The sequence below is a fragment of the Mirounga angustirostris genome, unplaced genomic scaffold (assembly GCF_029215605.1).
Source record: "Mirounga angustirostris isolate CCGP_5_RB_7025 unplaced genomic scaffold, mMirAng1.0.hap1 SCAF_1, whole genome shotgun sequence".
Taxonomy (NCBI): domain Eukaryota; kingdom Metazoa; phylum Chordata; class Mammalia; order Carnivora; family Phocidae; genus Mirounga; species Mirounga angustirostris.
In genome coordinates this window covers 169838753-169857535 of record NW_026991709.1, presented here as the reverse complement: position 1 = coordinate 169857535, position 18783 = coordinate 169838753, and the positions used below count along the sequence as shown (strand labels likewise).

At 41.3% G+C, this 18783-nt stretch overlaps 1 protein-coding gene across 8 annotated transcripts in view; it reads left to right on the top strand.

The window, feature by feature from the left end:
- ITPR1 (inositol 1,4,5-trisphosphate receptor type 1) overlaps positions 1–18783 on the top strand; it is a 338656-nt gene that overhangs the window by 179038 nt on the left and 140835 nt on the right. For all 8 annotated transcript variants that reach the window (XR_010412086.1, XM_064593522.1, XM_064593523.1 and 5 more), the window contains 7 exons: positions 1735–1860; positions 4153–4353; positions 6034–6285; positions 7544–7669; positions 10061–10189; positions 14525–14645; positions 17104–17288. Coding sequence is in view for 7 of the 8 variants with exons in the window: in XM_064593522.1 (XP_064449592.1) it covers positions 1735–1860; positions 4153–4353; positions 6034–6285; positions 7544–7669; positions 10061–10189; positions 14525–14645; positions 17104–17288 (1140 nt within the window). In the remaining variant the exon portion in view is untranslated. The remainder of the gene's footprint in view (positions 1–1734; positions 1861–4152; positions 4354–6033; positions 6286–7543; positions 7670–10060; positions 10190–14524; positions 14646–17103; positions 17289–18783) is intronic.

Sequence of the window (18783 nt, the reverse complement as noted above, 5' to 3'; positions counted from 1 at the left end):
GCGTGCCACTTTTCTCTGTTAATGGGAGACAAATGTAATACCCACTCTGTTGTGTGGGGATTTGCTATTAATGTCCTCTTAAACTTGCCCGTTTTGGATTGTTAAAGCTGGTAGCTCAGACTCCTTCTGTTAGTTGTTCTGACAGATGTGTCCTGTTTTCTCCCAGGATTATTATCTAGACCAGGGTGAGCAAACTGCAGACATGAACCAAATCCAGCCTACCACCTGTTTTTATACAGCATATTAGCTAAGAATGATTGTTCCATTTTTAAATAGTTACATTCTTAGTGGTACGTGCATGATGTCCTCTCTTTTGCTTTTTGACCCACAAAACCTAAAGTTCTGTCTGACCCTTGGTCTAGACCAGGACCAGTAGTTAACGTTGATTATGTGATAACCATCTAAGCACTTGACATGGATTTTGTCACTTAATCTTCATGGCAACCATATGAAGTGTGCATTTTTATTACCTCCATTTTGCAGATGAGGAGACGGAGGCCCTGAACGGTTAAGTAACTTGCCCGACGTCACACAGCTAGTGAGTGGTAGATCTGGCCTAAGAACTAAGCAGTCAGGTTTCAGGGCCTGCCTTCCTAACTGCTAGGCTCTCCAGCCTCTGAAAAGAGGTGAGAAGACTTAGGGAGGTTCCCGTGGGCTAAACGAATAAGAGGGATGATTCCATTTCATTCTCCTTTCATCTTTGCTACATTAAAGGTTTATTTGTTTAGAATTGGGCAGAATGGCAGTAGGGTTTAATCAGTTGTCTTATCATGGGGCATCTAATGCTTTACAAACACTGAGTATATGTTTTTACTGTAGGAAATGAGAATCACATAACCAGCTGTGTGAAATGCCTGGGGCAGGTATTATCCCCATTTTGCAGATGGGAAAACTACCTCTTGGGTTAAATGCCGAGCCTGAGGTGACAAGGAAAGGATTACAGCAAGTATATTTGCCCAAATTGATAATCTAAAGCGATTTCTACTCCGACATGTTATCTCCTGCCAAAAGCTCTAATGCATATATGCGTTAGGCAGATTAAGAAGGGTGAGCCCGGGGCGCCTGGGTGGCTCAGTTGGTTAAGCGACTGCCTTCGGCTCAGGTCATGATCCTGGAGTCCCTGGATCGAGTCCCGCATCGGGCTCCCTGCTCAGCAGGGAGTCTGCTTCTCCCTCTGACCCTCCCCCATCTCATGCTCTCTGTATCTCATTCTCTCTCTCAAATAAATAAATAAAATCTTTAAAAAAAAAAAAAAAAAAAAAAAAAAAAAAAAAAAAAAAAGAAGGGTGAGCCCGAGAGCTGGGGCGATGTGGGCTCTCCACCAGTGAGGCACTCAGCTATTGCTCTGCTGTCTCTCTGTTCTCAGAAATGGGGGGGGGTTCAGAGATTTGGGGGCATTGCTAGAAATGGGATCCAGAGGCTTCCTCTCAGCTTCTACTCTGTTGCATCTTTCCCGAATAAATTCTTTTTGTATCTGACCATGGCTAGCGGAAGAGGATATAGGACAATTGAACAGGTTACTGGCTTCTTTGAAGTGTCAACAGCACAGCACCCCCATATTTTCACACAACAGGCCCTCAGCAAGGACCTGCAGCACCCCACTCGGCAGGTGATGGGTGTGTCGAGGAACTGGGTCTCCTGGCCTGGAGATAGGTGTTGCCGCCTGCTGACCTTCTTTTGTCCACAGCATAGCCCTGTTTTCAACCTATTTTTCATCTATCTCCTTCCACACAGGCTGAAGATACCAAGATGCAGGAGATAATGAGGCTGGCACATGAATTCCTACAGAATTTCTGTGCAGGCAACCAGCAGAATCAAGCCTTGCTACACAAACACATAAACCTGTTTCTCAACCCAGGGGTAAGACTCCAGGCCTGTCTGGAAATCTATGAGGGGAGGAGGGCAGGAAGCAGTAAGAGGAACAGCTTGTTCTTTTGCTGTTGTGACCACGGGGACTTGTTATAATGCAACATTCATTCCAAGGGGAACATTTGGACCAACTCTTAGGAGGACATAAATACTCCCCATCTTTTTAGGGGAGAAAGCGGGGGAAGGGAGGAGGAGGTGGTAGGGCAAGGTAAGATCTATTTATATTTTTTCTTAACATTCTTTATTACATCAAATTTTAGCCCTAAAGAGTTGCTGATTCTTACTCTCCAGCCACATCCTCCTGAGGTCATGCATAAAGTTTTCGATGTACATAATATAATACATAATACGTTAGATACATACAAATACATAATATATTCACTTAAAACATAACTGTGTTATACTTTAGTTTGTCAGATATGTTTTGAAAGTATGTATTGTGCAGTTTTTTAAAGAAAAATGGTGACGTACTCTACACTTTATTTTGCATTTTGATTTTTTCACTTAATACATTACGGCTGTCTTTGCCAGTCATAGATATATAAATTTTTTGCATTTTTGATGAGAAGTTGTGATGACTACATGGAGTTCCCTAGTATGGCTGTAACTTTTTAAACATCATTCTCATATTAGTAGACATTTAGGCAATGTTTAATTTTTTGGCTTTGTAAATAATTCTACAAAGGACATCCGTGTAAGTACACACACACTCACACACTCATTTTTTAGTACCACTAGGGCTTTGGAGGAGAAGGTCTGATAGGCTGAGGGGTAATACTCCCTCTTTGTTATGTACGAGGAAAGAAAAGACTAAAGATAAAAAGGTTAAAGCCCCCTACCTCAAACCAAACATATAACTTAGTCACTCAATAACTCTGGGTAAAAAATAGAAAATAAATCTTTTAGAAGATAACATGAAAATATCTTGATGATCTGGTGGAAACTGAAATCTTCTTACACAGTATACAAACAGCACTAATTATAAAGGAAAATATCAATAAACCAGGCTTCTTTAAAAACTTCTATTCACCAAATGATGTTATTAAAATCCTCCATAGGCAAACCAGAGAGTGGGAGGAGACATTTGCATTGCATGTGTTCAATAAAGAACTCCTATCCAGAATATATAACCAACTCAAAGTCAATAAGGAAAAGGACAAACCACTTTTAAAAGAGGTTTTTAAAAATGGGTAAAAAAAAAAAACTTTAAAATGAAATCATCCATAGAAGAAATCCAGACAGCCAGTAAATGGGACAAAGTGATCATCAGAGAAGTGTAAATTAACTAAGATTTGCACAGCAAAGTATGACTAAAGCCAAAGAGACCAACAACACTGTAAATCAGCTAGGGTATGGAAAAGCTCTAGTGTAGAGTAGAAATTGTTAACATCTTTTGAAAGCTGTTGGCAAGTACTTTCTCAAGCCAAACGTTTATACTTTGCAACCCAGCAATTCCACTCTTGCGTGTAAACCCAACAGAAATGCACATATATTAAAGTTTAGCAGAAGACACGTTGAAGAATGCTCAGAGCAGCCCTATTTGTGCTAAGTGTAGTGTTACTCTTTGCCATTAAAACCGGATACGCGCCCAAATGCCCATCAGCAATAGAATAGATAAGCAGAGTTTGGTTTATCCGTGCTGTGGAATATACATAGCAGTGACTGCAAACAAACTACTGATACATGCAACATGTTGAGAGCATTGCAAATGTGCTATTGAGCAAAAGAAACCAGAAGGGAGAGGGTACAGGAGACTCAACAGCGGGCAAAACTAATCTGTGGTTGCAGAAATCAAAACGAGTTAAATTGGGTGGCGAGGCATTTCGTTTCTTGATCTGGGTGCTGGGGTTTCCTGTGTAGTTCATTGAGCTGAAGACTAGTGATTTGTTTCCCTTTCTCTGTGTTTATTATGATTAAAAAAGAAGGCAGGGGTCGGCTGGGTGGCTCAGTCCTTAAGCGTCTGCCTTCGGCTCAGGTCATGATCCCAGTGTCCCAGCATCAAGCCCCGCATCGGGCTCCCTGCTCGGCGGGAAGCCTGCTTCTCCCTCTCCCACTCCCCCTGCTTGTGTTCCCTCTCTCGCTGTGTCTTTCTCTGTCAAATAAATAAATAAAATCTTTAAAAAAAAAAAAAAAAGGCAGCACAGAAGTGAGAAAGGAGAAAGGTCTCTTCGTGGGTTTAAATGCTTCTCTCTGTGTGCTTTGGTAGACTTTTTCTCACGTTGTACTCTGCTCTAGCCGCCTTTTGACCATTTCCCTGTGTTCCTGCCCTCACTCTTGTGCCAGATCCTGGAGGCAGTCACCATGCAGCACATCTTCATGAACAATTTCCAGCTCTGCAGTGAGATCAATGAGCGGGTTGTCCAGCACTTTGTTCACTGCATTGAGACTCACGGTCGAAACGTCCAGTACATAAAGTTCCTGCAGACGATCGTCAAGGCAGAAGGGAAATTCATCAAAAAATGCCAAGACATGGTCATGGCTGAGGTGACAACTATTTATCTCTATATACCTTCATCTGGTGTTCCATACAAATTTTTTAAATTATTGCTGTCTATATGAACTGGCACCCTGTCCCGGAGCCACATAAACAGACAAAACGTAATTGTGGTTTGTGTATGTAAGAGAGAGTGTTTGTGAGCTTAAATTGTGTATATAGGTGAGAATCTGATCAGATTTTTCATAGCAGTGAACCTATTTATTTTAAGGCATTTTGGCTCAGATTCTTCTGAGAGGGGAAAAAATAGGAATATTGAACCCAAATTACAATGAGTAGAGATTAAATGTAGATAGAAACCAGTGAGCCAGAACAGCCCATGTTCCTGTGGATTATAGGACTTTTTCCTTAATTATTCACTTTACTAGCTAGAAAAATTGTTGCTTGCTGATTCATGGGAAGAAGCTGGGTTGTCTGTGGGAGGTCGGTGCCCCATGGGATGCTGTCTGACCAGGAAAGCCCTCTGCCACACCTGTGGTTTTGGTGTTCAAATATACTTAATTAAATCTTTCCACCTGTTTAAAGAATGAAACCTCAAGTAAATCCACCTAACACTTGGATTTTTAATCCTGTCTAATAAAAAAATCATAGGATTCCAATGGAAGGTAGTGTAGTGTAATTAAAAGAATTGACTTGACCTGGGATGTGAATGTAGGCTAGGCTACTTTACTGGCACTGTGAGCTGATGACTTCCCCAACCCTCAGCGCGCCTTCCTACAAAATGAAGGCGCAGTGGTATTCAGCTGAGAAGCTGATATGCCGACTCAGTGAAATAATGGTGACAATAATAGCTAACATTTATTGGAAGCCTGCCATACCCTAGTCACGGTTCTAAGCAATTTACATATAATCAGTTATTTAATCTACATGACGCAGCACCATGAGTTAGATACCATCTTTGTCCTCAGTTTTACAGACAAAACTGAGGCACAGTGAGGTTAGATAATCCACGTGGGGTATTTATCATGGTATCTGGCACCTAATTAGGGCTTATAGAGGTGAGTTGTTATTATGCAAATACTACTGACTATATTTATTTTGATTTCTGTGCCAGCTCGTTTTTGGATCTTCTGTATTTCCCACAATGCTGAAATTGACTAACTCTTCAGTAGATTTATGAGAAGCCACACACAGTCCTGGGGATAAGTTATAAGTAGGAATGCCTTGATTTTTTTGACGAGTATTGAAAGGAAGGCGTATCTTAGTAAGAAGTGGATAATTGGTAATTGTGAAGACAGAAGGCAGTATGTAAAAGAGTTGTAAGAGGGATACTACTTTTCAAGCATAAAAAAGATGGAAACATTTTTAAAAAGAAAAATCATAGCCTAAATATTAGGTTTGGAAATCCAAGTGCAAGCTTGCCGTCTACATTTCCACTTGATACATGAATGTTGGTCTGTAGACTTTCTCTTCCCCTGATAGTTTGTGAAGGCGACTGTCAAATACCTGTATCTGTCAATTAAAATGCTGCTGCTGGAGATTTTCAGTTACTGATTCAGAGAAATGAATGAAATTTCCATGAGTTTAGTAATATGGGTGAGACTGGCTTTGGAAAGCAAATGCTGACAGAACATCTCTCTTTCTCTGCGAGTAGATATTTTTTAAACGGTGTCTCCCCCCCCCCCCGCCCCGCAAGCGTGTGATATAAACAAGCCCTATTCTTTTTATAGCTGGTTAATTCGGGAGAGGACGTCCTCGTGTTCTACAACGACAGAGCCTCTTTCCAGACCCTGATCCAGATGATGAGGTCAGAACGGGACCGGATGGACGAGAACAGCCCTCTCATGTACCACATCCACCTGGTGGAGCTCTTGGCCGTGTGCACCGAGGGCAAGAACGTCTACACGGAGATAAAGTGCAACTCTTTGCTCCCGCTGGATGACATCGTCCGCGTTGTGACCCACGAGGACTGCATCCCTGAGGTAAGTGAGCCTTTCTCATGCCTCTGCACATGGCTGGCCCACACAAGACCTCACAATGCTGAGACCTGTCGCTCATGTCATAGTGACATCTCAGTTGGTGGGAGCAACATTTTCTCGAATGCCAATTTTGTGCATGAAGATCGGCGGCGGCGGGGGGATGTTAGTCTTTCCTACTGTCTCCTTGAGAACCTTGGGAATCTGCTGCTGCACTTCTCTTCTTGGAAATTAATAATTCACCCTGTGGAGCAAAGAGGATTTTGAATCCCCTTTGAATGAATGTCTGAAAAACAAGATTGAATGGGTTGAGATATGGTTCCTGTGCAAGTAAGACCTATTCTGCAAGTTTATTCTTTAAAATGAAAATTTGTATTGTAGAAATGATGACAATTATAAAATACTGAGGAACTACAGGAAAGCAATAGGAAAATCAAAATAATCTATAATTCCACCACCCATAATAAATACCTGTTAGATTTTGGAAATGATTCCTTCTAAGCTGTCCATTTTCTTGTTCATATATTTTGGCTGGTAGCAAAAATGACAACAAAAACTGTGGATCATTCAGAATATAGTTTGCCTTTGTATATTTAAAATACATACTACTAATTTATGTCTTAAACTAAATATACATATATTTATATATAGCATATGTAGTATGTATCATATATATATACACTATTATGTTTTTAGGTTATTTTTTTGAAAAGTTAATACATTTTGAAAAGTTCAAATAGCAGAGACTATAAAGGAGTAAACTAGGCAAAATCTCCTAATCTGTCCCCTCCCACCCCACAGAAAATCATTTATTATGTTCTTGTACATTGTCTAGAATTCTGCATATAAACAAATATATATTCTCCATTCCCCTGCTCCCTCTTTTTTTTCTTTTTTTAAACACAAGAGGTGACATTATGGATACACTGTTCTTCTCTTCGTTATCAGTCTGTAAAGAGAGTCCACATTCCTTTTTTATAGTTACATAAAAATTTTATCATATGGATGTGCTGTAATTGCCCTGCATGGCTGTTCAATGGGCTTATGCGAATATAATGAGATGATAATAACTGGTGATTCTAATGAAGGAGGAAATGACAAGATGGCATTTTTCTCAGCCTTGTCCACACAGCATTTTCTCAGACTTTTTGATTCTTATTTATCTGATAGGTGAAAATAGTGTTCTAACATAGTTTTGATTTGCATTTCTCTTATTCCACATATGCCAAATCGATTTTTCAGAAAAGTCTGTTTCTGTCTTCAGGTTAAAATTGCATACATTAACTTCCTTAATCACTGCTATGTGGATACTGAGGTGGAAATGAAGGAGATTTACACCAGCAATCACATGTGGAAATTGTTTGAGAATTTCCTTGTGGACATCTGCAGGGTAAGGCTCTCTGGAACTGAGTGGCAGAGTGCAAGTGTGTGTGCACGCGTGTCTGGACACCCTTATGCAGGCATAAGGGAAATATCTGCATAATTTCAACTTTGTTAATGTGTGGTACAGGGAGGCAGATGTGACTCTTATCATTGCACACATCTCATTTCTTCTACCTTTTACTCCTAGTAAAAGAAACTCCTAGGGAAGATGGATTATTTCTGCTTTTCATTTCATCCTTTATGGATTGATCTGTGAATAATAATCTGGGACATATTAAAATCACATTTAAAAGTTTTCTTTTCCTTGACAGTATTTCTTCTCGAAGGACACCTTCCTGAGCTTGAGCATTTCTCTCCTTCAGTCTGGTGTCGAGGATTCTGCAAAGCACTTCCGTTTGCATCTGCTTTGCTGACCCAGCCATTGTGCTGGGCTTCATACTCTTGATTTGATTTTGCTCCAAGCTTAACATTGATCCTAAGGCTGCAAGACTTACCACCTAACAAGGCACACCATAGATTCACTAGGAGTTTTGTGGTGGTAGATTTGGGGGAGGGGCGCCAGTAACCAAGAGAGAATAATTGTAAAGTGAATCTTAATTTTGGAAACGTGTTAAAAAGAAAGGTGCATTGTAGAGTCCTAGACTGTGATAATTTCTGCTTGATGGTACAGTTACCAGTGCAAAACAAGGAACCTACAAGAACTTGTTTTCTTCCCAATCTAGGACTTTATTTAATAATACCCAGGTATTGGTATCACAGACATATATATATATTTTAAATCTCAAATTCCTCCTAGTCTTTTAATCGCATAAATCTAGGTTTTTTTGGAGACTGGGATGGAAGGACTGTTTTGCTTTATTTTTATGTTGTATTATTTTTTTTTAAAGTAGGCTGTACACCCAGTGTGGAGCCCAGTGTGGGGCTTGAACTCATGACCCTGAGATCAAGATCTGAGCTGAGATCAAGAGTCAGAGGCTTAACTGACTGAGCCACCCAGGCACCCCTGCTTTGTTTTGTTTTGTTTTGTTTTGTTTTTAATCAGGGCTGAGCAAATTTTCTGTAAAGGACCAGATATTAAGTATGTTCAGCTTTGTGGGCCACCTGGTCTCTGTCACAACTACTCAACTCTGCCCTGGTAGTTTGAAAGCAGCCATGACAATATGTAATCATGTGGGCATGGCTGTGTTCCAATAAAGCTTTATTTATAAAAGCAGCCACCAGGGGCGCCTGGGTGGCTCAGTCGTGGAGCGTCTGCCTTCGGCTCAGGTCATGATCTCAAGGTCCTGGGATCAAGCCCCGCATTGGGCTCCCTGGTCAGCAGGAAGCCTGCTTCTCCCTCTCCCACTCCCCCTGCTTGTGTTCCCTCTCTCGCTGTGTCTCTCTCTGTCAAATAAATAAATAAAATCTTTAAAGAAAAAACAAAAAACCGCCACCAGCCCTTAACTTTGCTGACCTCTACATTACATTATTCAGAAATGTAAAATCAGTTGCTAATTTCATTCTCTGAATTTGTCTACAAACTGCTCAGCATTAAGCTTAGAACCTGGTAGTTAATAAAACTTGATTCTTTTTTGCCCTTCATATATTTTTATGATAAGCACTGTTAATGTCTCAAACTGTAGGACTAATGAATTTGGTAATAAAACTTGATTTTTTAAAAATGTATTTTCTAAACCTTTCCCTCTAAATTTCTAATCTTGTTTTAAGCAGCAAAATTAAGTAGAATGCAAGTAAAATCTGAAGTCTCTCCTCACCCCAAAACTTACAGAGTCCGTAACTCTGACTCACAGCCCACTACTTTCAACAGCATTGCATATCAGTAACTTTTTAAAAATTGAAGTGTAGTTGACACACAATGTTACATTAGTTCCACTGTACAACATAGTGATTTGACAACTCTATAGTAACATGTTTATGGAATGAAAGAGTGTTGTGGATTTGGAGAATATCACATGGACCTCACTGGCGTATTTGATTCTCTTGATTATATGGATTAGGAAACCATGGTCTATAACAGATGAATGGCTTAACCAGGAAGACAGTTTACTTTTAGGGAAAAGTACAGACAACTATAGTTACTATGCCTTTTGCTGCCTCTTTAAGGTTTAGATTTGCCACACGTGGCTAGGAATTTGGAAGCAAAGACCCTGTAGGTCCCATCCTGATTTTAATGTTTTGTGCGTCTGCATGTGATATCCGAGTTGATCAGCTTCTCTTTCTGTATGATTTATTGTTGTTATTATTATTACTGTAATTCCTGAGAGGGAGACATATTGACCTGCAAGCCTTTACCTTTCATTTGTTAACGGTAATCAGCAGGAGTGGTCACAGATTTCTTAATCCTACAACTGACCTGCAGGTTCTGGTGTCATGTCTGAAACATCCAATTGCCTTGTAGGCCTGTAACAACACCAGTGACCGGAAACACGCAGACTCAATTTTGGAGAAGTATGTTACTGAAATTGTCATGAGTATCGTTACCACCTTCTTCAGTTCTCCCTTCTCAGACCAGAGCACAACGCTGCAGGTAAGAAAGGCAAATGCACGTGCAGGGCGTTCACGGCCGAGCTTCGGCAGGGGCCATTGGCATGGATTTGGCAGTGAGCAGCTATCCATGAGTTGTTCTGCAAGGCATTCAGACAATTTTCTTTTTCTTTTCTTGCTGTGGAGGGCCCCTTGGCTAAAGAAGCACCTGAGAATGTTTTTCTGTACCAGATGAATCTATTGGTTTTTGATTTTTTTTTTCCCCTTAAGATGCCTTTTCTTCTCCCTTCAGTCATGTTATTCCCCCCCTTCAATCTTAGAAGAAGGAGAAGCAGCTTTCAGATAGGTGCTAGCATGTTGTTAACACTTTTTAAAAATTCATTTGGAGATCCTGATTCTAACTCCCAGGCGTGTACCCAGAGTTCACCCAATTGGTGCGGGCTAGCGTGAGAAGGTGTTCAGCCTGGCTGGCGGGGCTGCTGCGTGGCCCGGCCCCGCGGGTGTGTGCACGCCTTCCTGCGTGGTGCTCCTGGGGCCGTGCACTGCAGGGGCTCTGCATCAGGATTCCCACGGTATTTCCAGGTTCAAAGGTAGGAATCCATGGATCCAGGAGATGATGTCATTCTTTGACTTGGAAAAAAAATCATTCTTCTTTATATAACTTATGTCTGGGTCAACTGCTGTGTGAGTCTTACTGCAGGTGCGTTCGTACCGCCTGCAGGATGAAAGCTGGTCTTGGTCTCCAGCGGTCAGAAGAGAAATATTAACCCTCCTTGTCGTGGAAAGAGGTGGAGGCTGTCCTGGGGTTGATGGGTGGCCTAGGGTTGATGGGTGGCGTAGGGTTGTTGGACTACAGACAGATAATCCTAATGAAGGTAAATTCTCCAAGGGAAGGGTGATTCATACTCCCTGGTGTGTTAATTAGATACTGCTATATTTCATTAATATGCAAAGAGTTCATATAAGCCTACCACAGCCTATGAGGTGGATGATACTATTCCCATTTTGCAGCTGAGTAAACTGAGGCTCAGAAAGTTTAATTACCATGCTCAGTCAGGGTCACAACCATTAGGTGGCATAACCATGATTTCAGCCTACTTCTCTCTGATGCAAAAACTTGAATTATGGAATTTTTCATGAGATACCTTTCCTTGGGACTGTTGGTAACCTTATGCTTAGTTAGAAATAACTGTACAAGCTAGTGGTTAAGCTAAAGTATCACGAAGTTAGAAGGCTGCCTTTCAAATGTCAGTACATATTCTTGAGTAATTGGGGAGCAGAAACTGGTTGGATCCCAAGCACATGAATTCCTAGAGACCAGAACATGCTCCTCACCAACTACTATTACACGGAGAGCCAGCTAGGAAAGCTGCTTTGGTTACTAAGATTGGACTTGCTTCTTTTGTAATTTAAAGTGACAATCGCCACAGCAATGCCCATTCTCCTATAGATTGTGAAACAGTATTGCAAAACCAAAATGTCAAAGTAAATCGATCAAATTAATTGGAAAACCATTAAACAGGAACTTGTGTATTGGATTTCCATCTTGGTCACTCCTGTCTCCTCCTATTGCCTTACTTTGAAACCAATTTTTGGACCACCTAATAAGCCAGAATCATCAGAGAGATGAATCTTCAATATAAATGTTGAAAGTTCCTAGTGAGATCCCAGGTTGTCTATCTATACTTAGAATACAAAGTCCAAAGTGGTTTTAGCTTTGTTTTTTAAGGGGTAGCTTATGGATTCTAGAGCCTTCATTTTCAAGGAATACTATTTTTGGAGCTCTCATAGCCTGTTTTGTTTTGTTTTTATGCTGAAAAACATATGCCTCATTTCCCCAGCTAGATTTTTACCTCCTTCCTGGCTTACTTCCTTGTTTGTTTGGTTTTTTTTTTGGTTTGTTTCCTTCTTTTTATTCAAGCCAAACATATGAGGAAGGAAAATGATGAACTCGGATTTGGCTGTGTTGCATTTATGTTGCCAGTGGAATGTCCAGGAAGCAACTGGAACTGTGGGATCCAGGGAGGAAGAACAGAATTTTGGACACTTTAGAGCAGGATAAAGCTGGTTTCAAATCCTCACTGTGCCCCTTATCAGCTCTGTGGACTGGCCTTGGTCACTGAACTTCAGAACCTCTTGGCTTACATTTGAAACAGGGATGGAATATCAACCTTGCAGGTTATTGTGAGCACTAGAGGTAATGTTTATGAACCATCTAGCATAATGCCTGGTACATAGGAGGTGCTTAGTAAATAGGAGCTTGTGCTTTTCCCTGATACACTGTCAGCTTCGGTAAGAAGGGTGTGGTTATGTCTTAGGTCACAGTTGTCTGCGATACTGCTCGGTCCCTGTGCCTTGCTTTGTGCTTGGAACCTAGGACATGCTAACTCATTGAATAAGTAAATGAATCTGTGAGACTCAGGAGAGTGGAGGGATAGAATCCAAGTATAAACATTCGCTCATTGAAGTTATGGCCTGGAAAATGAAGTGGTTTACTAGAGGTGACTGGGCAGAGCACAGATAATTAAAGACAAGATACAAAAGAGGCCAGGGGAAGGTCTTCACTTTATCCCGCATGCAGGATGGGATTCAGGAACAAGCAGGGCTTCAGGATCTAAGAAAAGGGAGCATTTTATGAAGAAGGTGATGAGCGGCTCTGTTCTTCAGTTCAAGAGGTCAAGCGAGCTGATGTTCCCAGATTGCCCATTGGAATGGGTAATTAGGAGGCAGCTACTCTGGCCAATTTCTTCATCTTTTGTTTATCCACGTGTCAGATGGAACAGAGCACAGGCCTAATAAATATTGGTTCAATTGAATTAATTTAGTCAAAGGATACTTCTTTCTTTGAGTTTGGGTGTTGGGTTCTCATCCCAACTCTAACACCTACGAGCCAATGAGAGGGATGATAATACCACTATTTACTTCCTTGGATCATGGTGAGGGTTCAGTGAGATAGGCAAAAAAGCACTTAGCCCTTGGCATGTGGGAAGTGATCTCCAAAAATGGCTTCTCTCATTGGAACCCTTGTGCTCAGGAGCTTAATATCAGGGTTTCTCAGCCCATTTCTCAGGCTCTCTATGATCCTGTCCTCTATTAGCAATGCAGTTTGCTTTCTTGGGTGGCTGTGAGCTGTAGAACAGAAAGTACTTCCTGAGGGAAGCAGAGATCCTGGTTTTCGGGTGAACTTGGTGGAAAGAGCACACGTTGTTGGCGTTGGAGAGCCCTGAAGTCGACTCACTGCTCTGCCACCACTTGTTGGTTCTTCTGTGTGCTTTCTTTTAACCTGTCTGGGCCTCTGTTTTGTATTTATAGCATTAAGGCTATAAATGTTTGCCACAGGATTGTTTGTTGAGGCCCCAAATGAGCTTTCATTTGAAGTATGTAGCACTTAGTAAGTGTAAGTTATCTGAACATTGTTCATAGAAGAGGTTCTGAATTTTCATTAACCTGTTGAATTTTCTTCTAATAGAGTTCTTCCTCCCCCCTCCCAGCACTTTCTATTGTTTTTCTTCCATCTCAGAAACCTCTCTAGAGCTTTTTAATACTTTTTTTCTTTGCTGTATTAATTCCCACTGTGTTTTGGAGGGACTATGCAAGTCCTCTTCCCCCAAACTAAAAACAGGGAGTAGCTCACTGTATACAATAATGTTTGCCTTGCAGGTCAAAGCTACTCTGACCCAGGTAGCTTTGGATGGAGACCATAATTAAAACTTTGAAATGCATTTGGAAATTCAGAGGAAGTAAATGTTGGAGTTCTCTTATTTTAAAAAGAGTACAAATTTATACTGTCATAGGAATAGATCCTACCATATAGTTAACTCATCTGTAGTAAATGAATACTTAGAAGGAGTAATCATCAGAACTATCTTCTGTTTATATCATTGAAGACACTGCTAGAAATAAGTAAGCATTCTTGGTGAGATCCACTCATCAGTTTGTTTTTGCTGATTAAAAATAGAGGTTCTGCTTATAGGAAATAATGTCTGGAAAGAACTTCGGGTTAATTTGCCTCAATCCACTTATTTTATATATTGGATGAAGTTAAAGCTCAGAGACATGAGGCAGTTTGCCTGAAGTCATATAGCCAGTTGGTAACTGGACAAGAATACCAGATTTCAGACAGTGATTCCACTCTTTGTTCTTCTGGTCAGACTTAGATGGCATCAGGTTTGTAGATGCCCTTAAAATGCTTCTGAATTTTTCCTCCTTGGGCTAGGCAACTTCTAGAATCCTGTTTATAACCGGTCACCCCTTCTTACTCTTGCAAAGGGTCCATTACCATTAACCCACAGTTCAATGCAATGTCTATTTCTGATCAGCATATCAGTGATCTACAGAAAAGTCATACCGCCCGTCTCTTGGCTTCTCTTCCTTGCAGACTCGCCAGCCTGTCTTTGTGCAACTGCTGCAAGGTGTGTTCAGGGTTTACCACTGCAACTGGTTAATGCCGAGCCAAAAAGCCTCTGTGGAGAGCTGTATTCGGGTGCTCTCTGATGTAGGTAAGATATTAGTGCAGTTGGGATTGACTGTGATAAAAATGAATTGCCTGACAGTAATAAAGACTGCCATTTCTTGAGCACTTGTTCTAGCTCTTCTGAAGTTCTGCACACAAGAAGTTGCAGAGGCAGAACTGGAATGGAGGTCTTTTTGATTGCTAACCCTTGCTTTCATCTACCAAGCCAGCATCTCCCAAAGTTAAGAGCCAGTAAGTCCCAAAGAAAGCTAGGCTTTGAAAAAATAAAGAGTCCACCATTCAATGTTAGGCAACTCTTGACAAGTCACAGTGCACACGAGCTAATTCAAGGCTCTGGGAAGTCTCTCATTCAGGAAACGGATTTGTTTACTCCAGTAAGTGTATTTGACCGTATGGAAACTTTCTTCCTACGAAGTACATGTCCAACCCCAAGGAACATCCTTTCTCAGAAATGCTACACTGATCCCTTTTGCCTCTCGATGATAAATGGTGCTCCATTCCCTCCTCCCCGCCCCTCACTTGTCACCTCTCTGGCAGCTTTGAAAGGAAGTCATGAAAATTACTGCTCCCTTCACCCTGACTTACTCAGACTCTCTTCCTTGGCCCTGTTCCCCTTTATAAATGTTAAGCAAGGCGTTCATCTTCCTGCCTAAATTGAAGAAGAGTTACCTCCCCATAGTAGCTATTTAGATCCCCTGAGAGCAGCAGAAGAGGCAGGTGGGGTTCTTAGCACTACTGAGTAGCTGTCCAGCCAATACAGATGGTGTTACTCCCCTGATTTCAGTCCTCCCATCCTGATTTCCTTGACTCTCAAGTGGTAGGTGTTGGTGTCCTTTTATTATTTTCGCAGCACTATTTCACAATAAGAGATGAGGCTTTTGAAAGTGTGTACGTTGTAGGTTCATGATGTGATATCTCAGAACCAGGGCTCTGAGACTATATCCCCAAAACTCGCTACTCTGCCCATGTAGGATCATGCATCATAAAGTTGTTGAGTAAAATTTGGGCAGGTTGCCCAGTTGATCAGCCCAACGCTCATTAGGGAGATGAAATGTTTTAATTGGCTTGGCATTGATGAGAAAAGACAGAGGGAGGTGATGTCTATGAAGTGGCAGGCCATGGAAACAGCACAGCACCCCAGGAATTCAGACATATGCCCCTTGGGGAATACTTCTTCCTGACTAAAATCACACCAAATTTCACTATTTTCATGGTTTATCTTCAAAAGGGGGTATCCAAGGCACATTGTTTCTTGCTGAGTGTATGCTGTGCATCCTGCTTTTTATTTTTATATTATTCATATCTTTTTTCCCAAATTTCTCACTTGCTATATTAAACTGTTAGAAATTCGTTGGCTGGCTGATGATTCCTTTCCCCACACTGTGGTTTTTTTTTTTTGTTTTTTTGGATTTAAACAGTTTCTTCTCAAATTGCTTCTTCCAGGGTGCTGGCATTGTTTTTACAGTTAGATACAGGTAATATGGCACCTTCTTTGCTTCTGGTCTTATGAAGCATTGAAGACAGGAAGTCATTGTCTTGTTTTTCAAAGGTTGTTGGATTTCCCATATGGGAAAAAAAGATTGTTGGTCTTAGTTATTTTCCTTTATTAATTAAACTTTTTATTTTGGAATAATTTCAGACCTACAGGACAGTTGCCAGGATATCACACAGAGTTCCCATATGCCCCTCACCCAGTTTTCCCTGCTGTCAACATCTTGCAACACCAGGATATTTTTGTCAAAATTACAAAACTGATATTGGCCCATTGCTACAAATTAAACTCCAGACCTGGCACCACTTTTTCCATCAATGTCCTTTATCTGTTCCAGGATTCAGTCTAGGCTCCCACGTTGCATTTAGTTGTGATGCCTCCCCAGTTCCCTCTGGGCTGCAACAGTGCCTCAGACTTTCCTTGTGTTTTATGACATTAACAGTCTTAAAGAGTGCTGGTCAGGTGTCCTGTAGAATATCCCCCCACCCCCGGCCACACCATGGGCTTGATTGTTCCTTTTCTCATGATTAGACTGGAGTTTAAGAGGGGAAGAGAAGAGCCTAAATGTAAAGAATGGCTTATGTTATTGTAAATGTCATCTTTTGTATTATGTTTGGCTTAAATTGGCATTTTGTAGATTGTTCTATAGAATACCACTGAGAGAGAATTTTTGGAAAAATAGTTTGTTGGCCAAATGAGTTCCCTATCTTAATAATTCTTAAAATATATGAACACACTTTGATTTGCCTAAACTTTGACCTTAGAACATGTTAACATACCTCAGAGCTACTGTCCCCCAGAATTCACACTGAAAATCGCTGACCTAAGGATGGTCAAGTTCATTTGAGCTCCTCAGCATTCACACTCCATGCCATGCAAGTGACATACTATGGAAAAAATCTGCCTGAGGGGGTGATGGGGGAGTTAAGTCTGTCTTTGGGGCATCTCCCATGCAAGTTAGAGACTCACGAGTCATCTTTCTTCTATGTAGCCAAGAGCCGGGCCATCGCTATTCCTGTGGACCTGGACAGCCAAGTCAACAACCTCTTTCTGAAGTCCCACAACATCGTACAGAAAACTGCCATGAACTGGCGTCTGACTGCCCGTAATGCGGCTCGCAGAGACTCTGTTCTGGCAGCTTCTAGAGACTACCGGAATATCATTGAGAGATTGCAGGTAATGCTTGGCCCAGAGAGGAGTGAACCTGAACCTGGCCTAAGGTGGTTCCCACACAGCAGTGCTTCCATGAGCCAGAGAAAAACCAAGATTGGCCATAGAGAGATGTCAGTATGTGAATGGATAGTCAAGCACAGTAATATACAAAGAACCAAGAATGCAAAGCTACTTGGGAAGAGAAAAGCTCCTGACAAAGTCATGGTCTTTAAAGGTTATTCGTAGATTTACAGATTTCTTTTTGAGAATAGGGACTCTGCTCTTACCAAGAAGGAATATTTAAATATTACAAAAGGATACTTAGGATAAGGGAATGAGGGCTCCATTTTTTTTTTTCCCTCATCCTGGCATATTTAGCCTCTTGATTCAGCAAGTAAACAAGTGTAATAATGCCTGAGAAAAAAGTTTTCTATCAGAATGAACCAAGTGAAAATAAAAGTATAACTAAATTCTACCTGGATTATACTTTTTTCTTAGCACCTATGAAGAGATCTGTCCCTTTGTTAAGGGGAGAGTAGTATTAGGTGTACATGAAACACTTAAACATACATCTTAACATTAACATCTTCCTTTAGCAAGCTCCTCAAGGGATTCTCTTACAGATAGTGTACATGGGCCATAGTTGGAGATTCTCAGACGCTTCAGATGGGCCCGTTGCCATGCTTAAGGGCATGATCGCAGGCCAGCGCCTGGGGTCAAATCCTGACTCCATTGCTTAGAAATGGTGTGTTCTTGGGAAAGTTGCTTTATTGTTCTGTGCTTTGGTTTCCTCATTTGTAAAGTAGGATAATCGTAAAGCTACCTCGGGAGGTTGATGTGAGGATTACAAGGCTGATAATGTGTTCCCATTATCAGTGCCTGCTTAACAAATTGCAACAGCCATTATTTCCCTCTCTTCCACTGTTCTAGAGGTTGGCTGGGCTCACTAAGGTATTTCTTGCTCAGGGTCTTGAAAGCAGTTGCAGTGAGATGACAGCCGCGGTTGGACTCATCTTGAAATCTTGCACATGTTTGGCAGTTGAAGTTGGGACCCCCAGCTGGAGTTGTCACCTGAAGCATCTACATGTAGTTTCCCCATATTGTCAGTGCTTGCTTGCAGCATGGTGGCTGGGGCCTAAGATTAGCATCTCGAGAGAGAGACAAGGAAAGCTGTAATGCCTTTATAGCACACATAGCATCACTTTTGTCAAATTCTGTTGGTCAAGGCAGTCACAAGTGTCCACTGAGGTTCAAGGGAAGGGGACATAGACCACCATGTAATGGGAAGAATGTCAGTGGTGCAATGTAAGAAGAACGTGCAAGAGAAGATATATAACAGTGGCCATTTTTGGAAAATACAGTACACGTAAATGGCATAGACTAGAGCCTGGCGTGTAGTGAGCACTTGATCAGTGACAGCTGCTATTACGATTATTACCGTTACTGTCATTGCTGTTAGGACTGTAATAATTAGATTAAAAAAAATGAATCTCTGTGAGGTTATATAACCTGCCTAGAG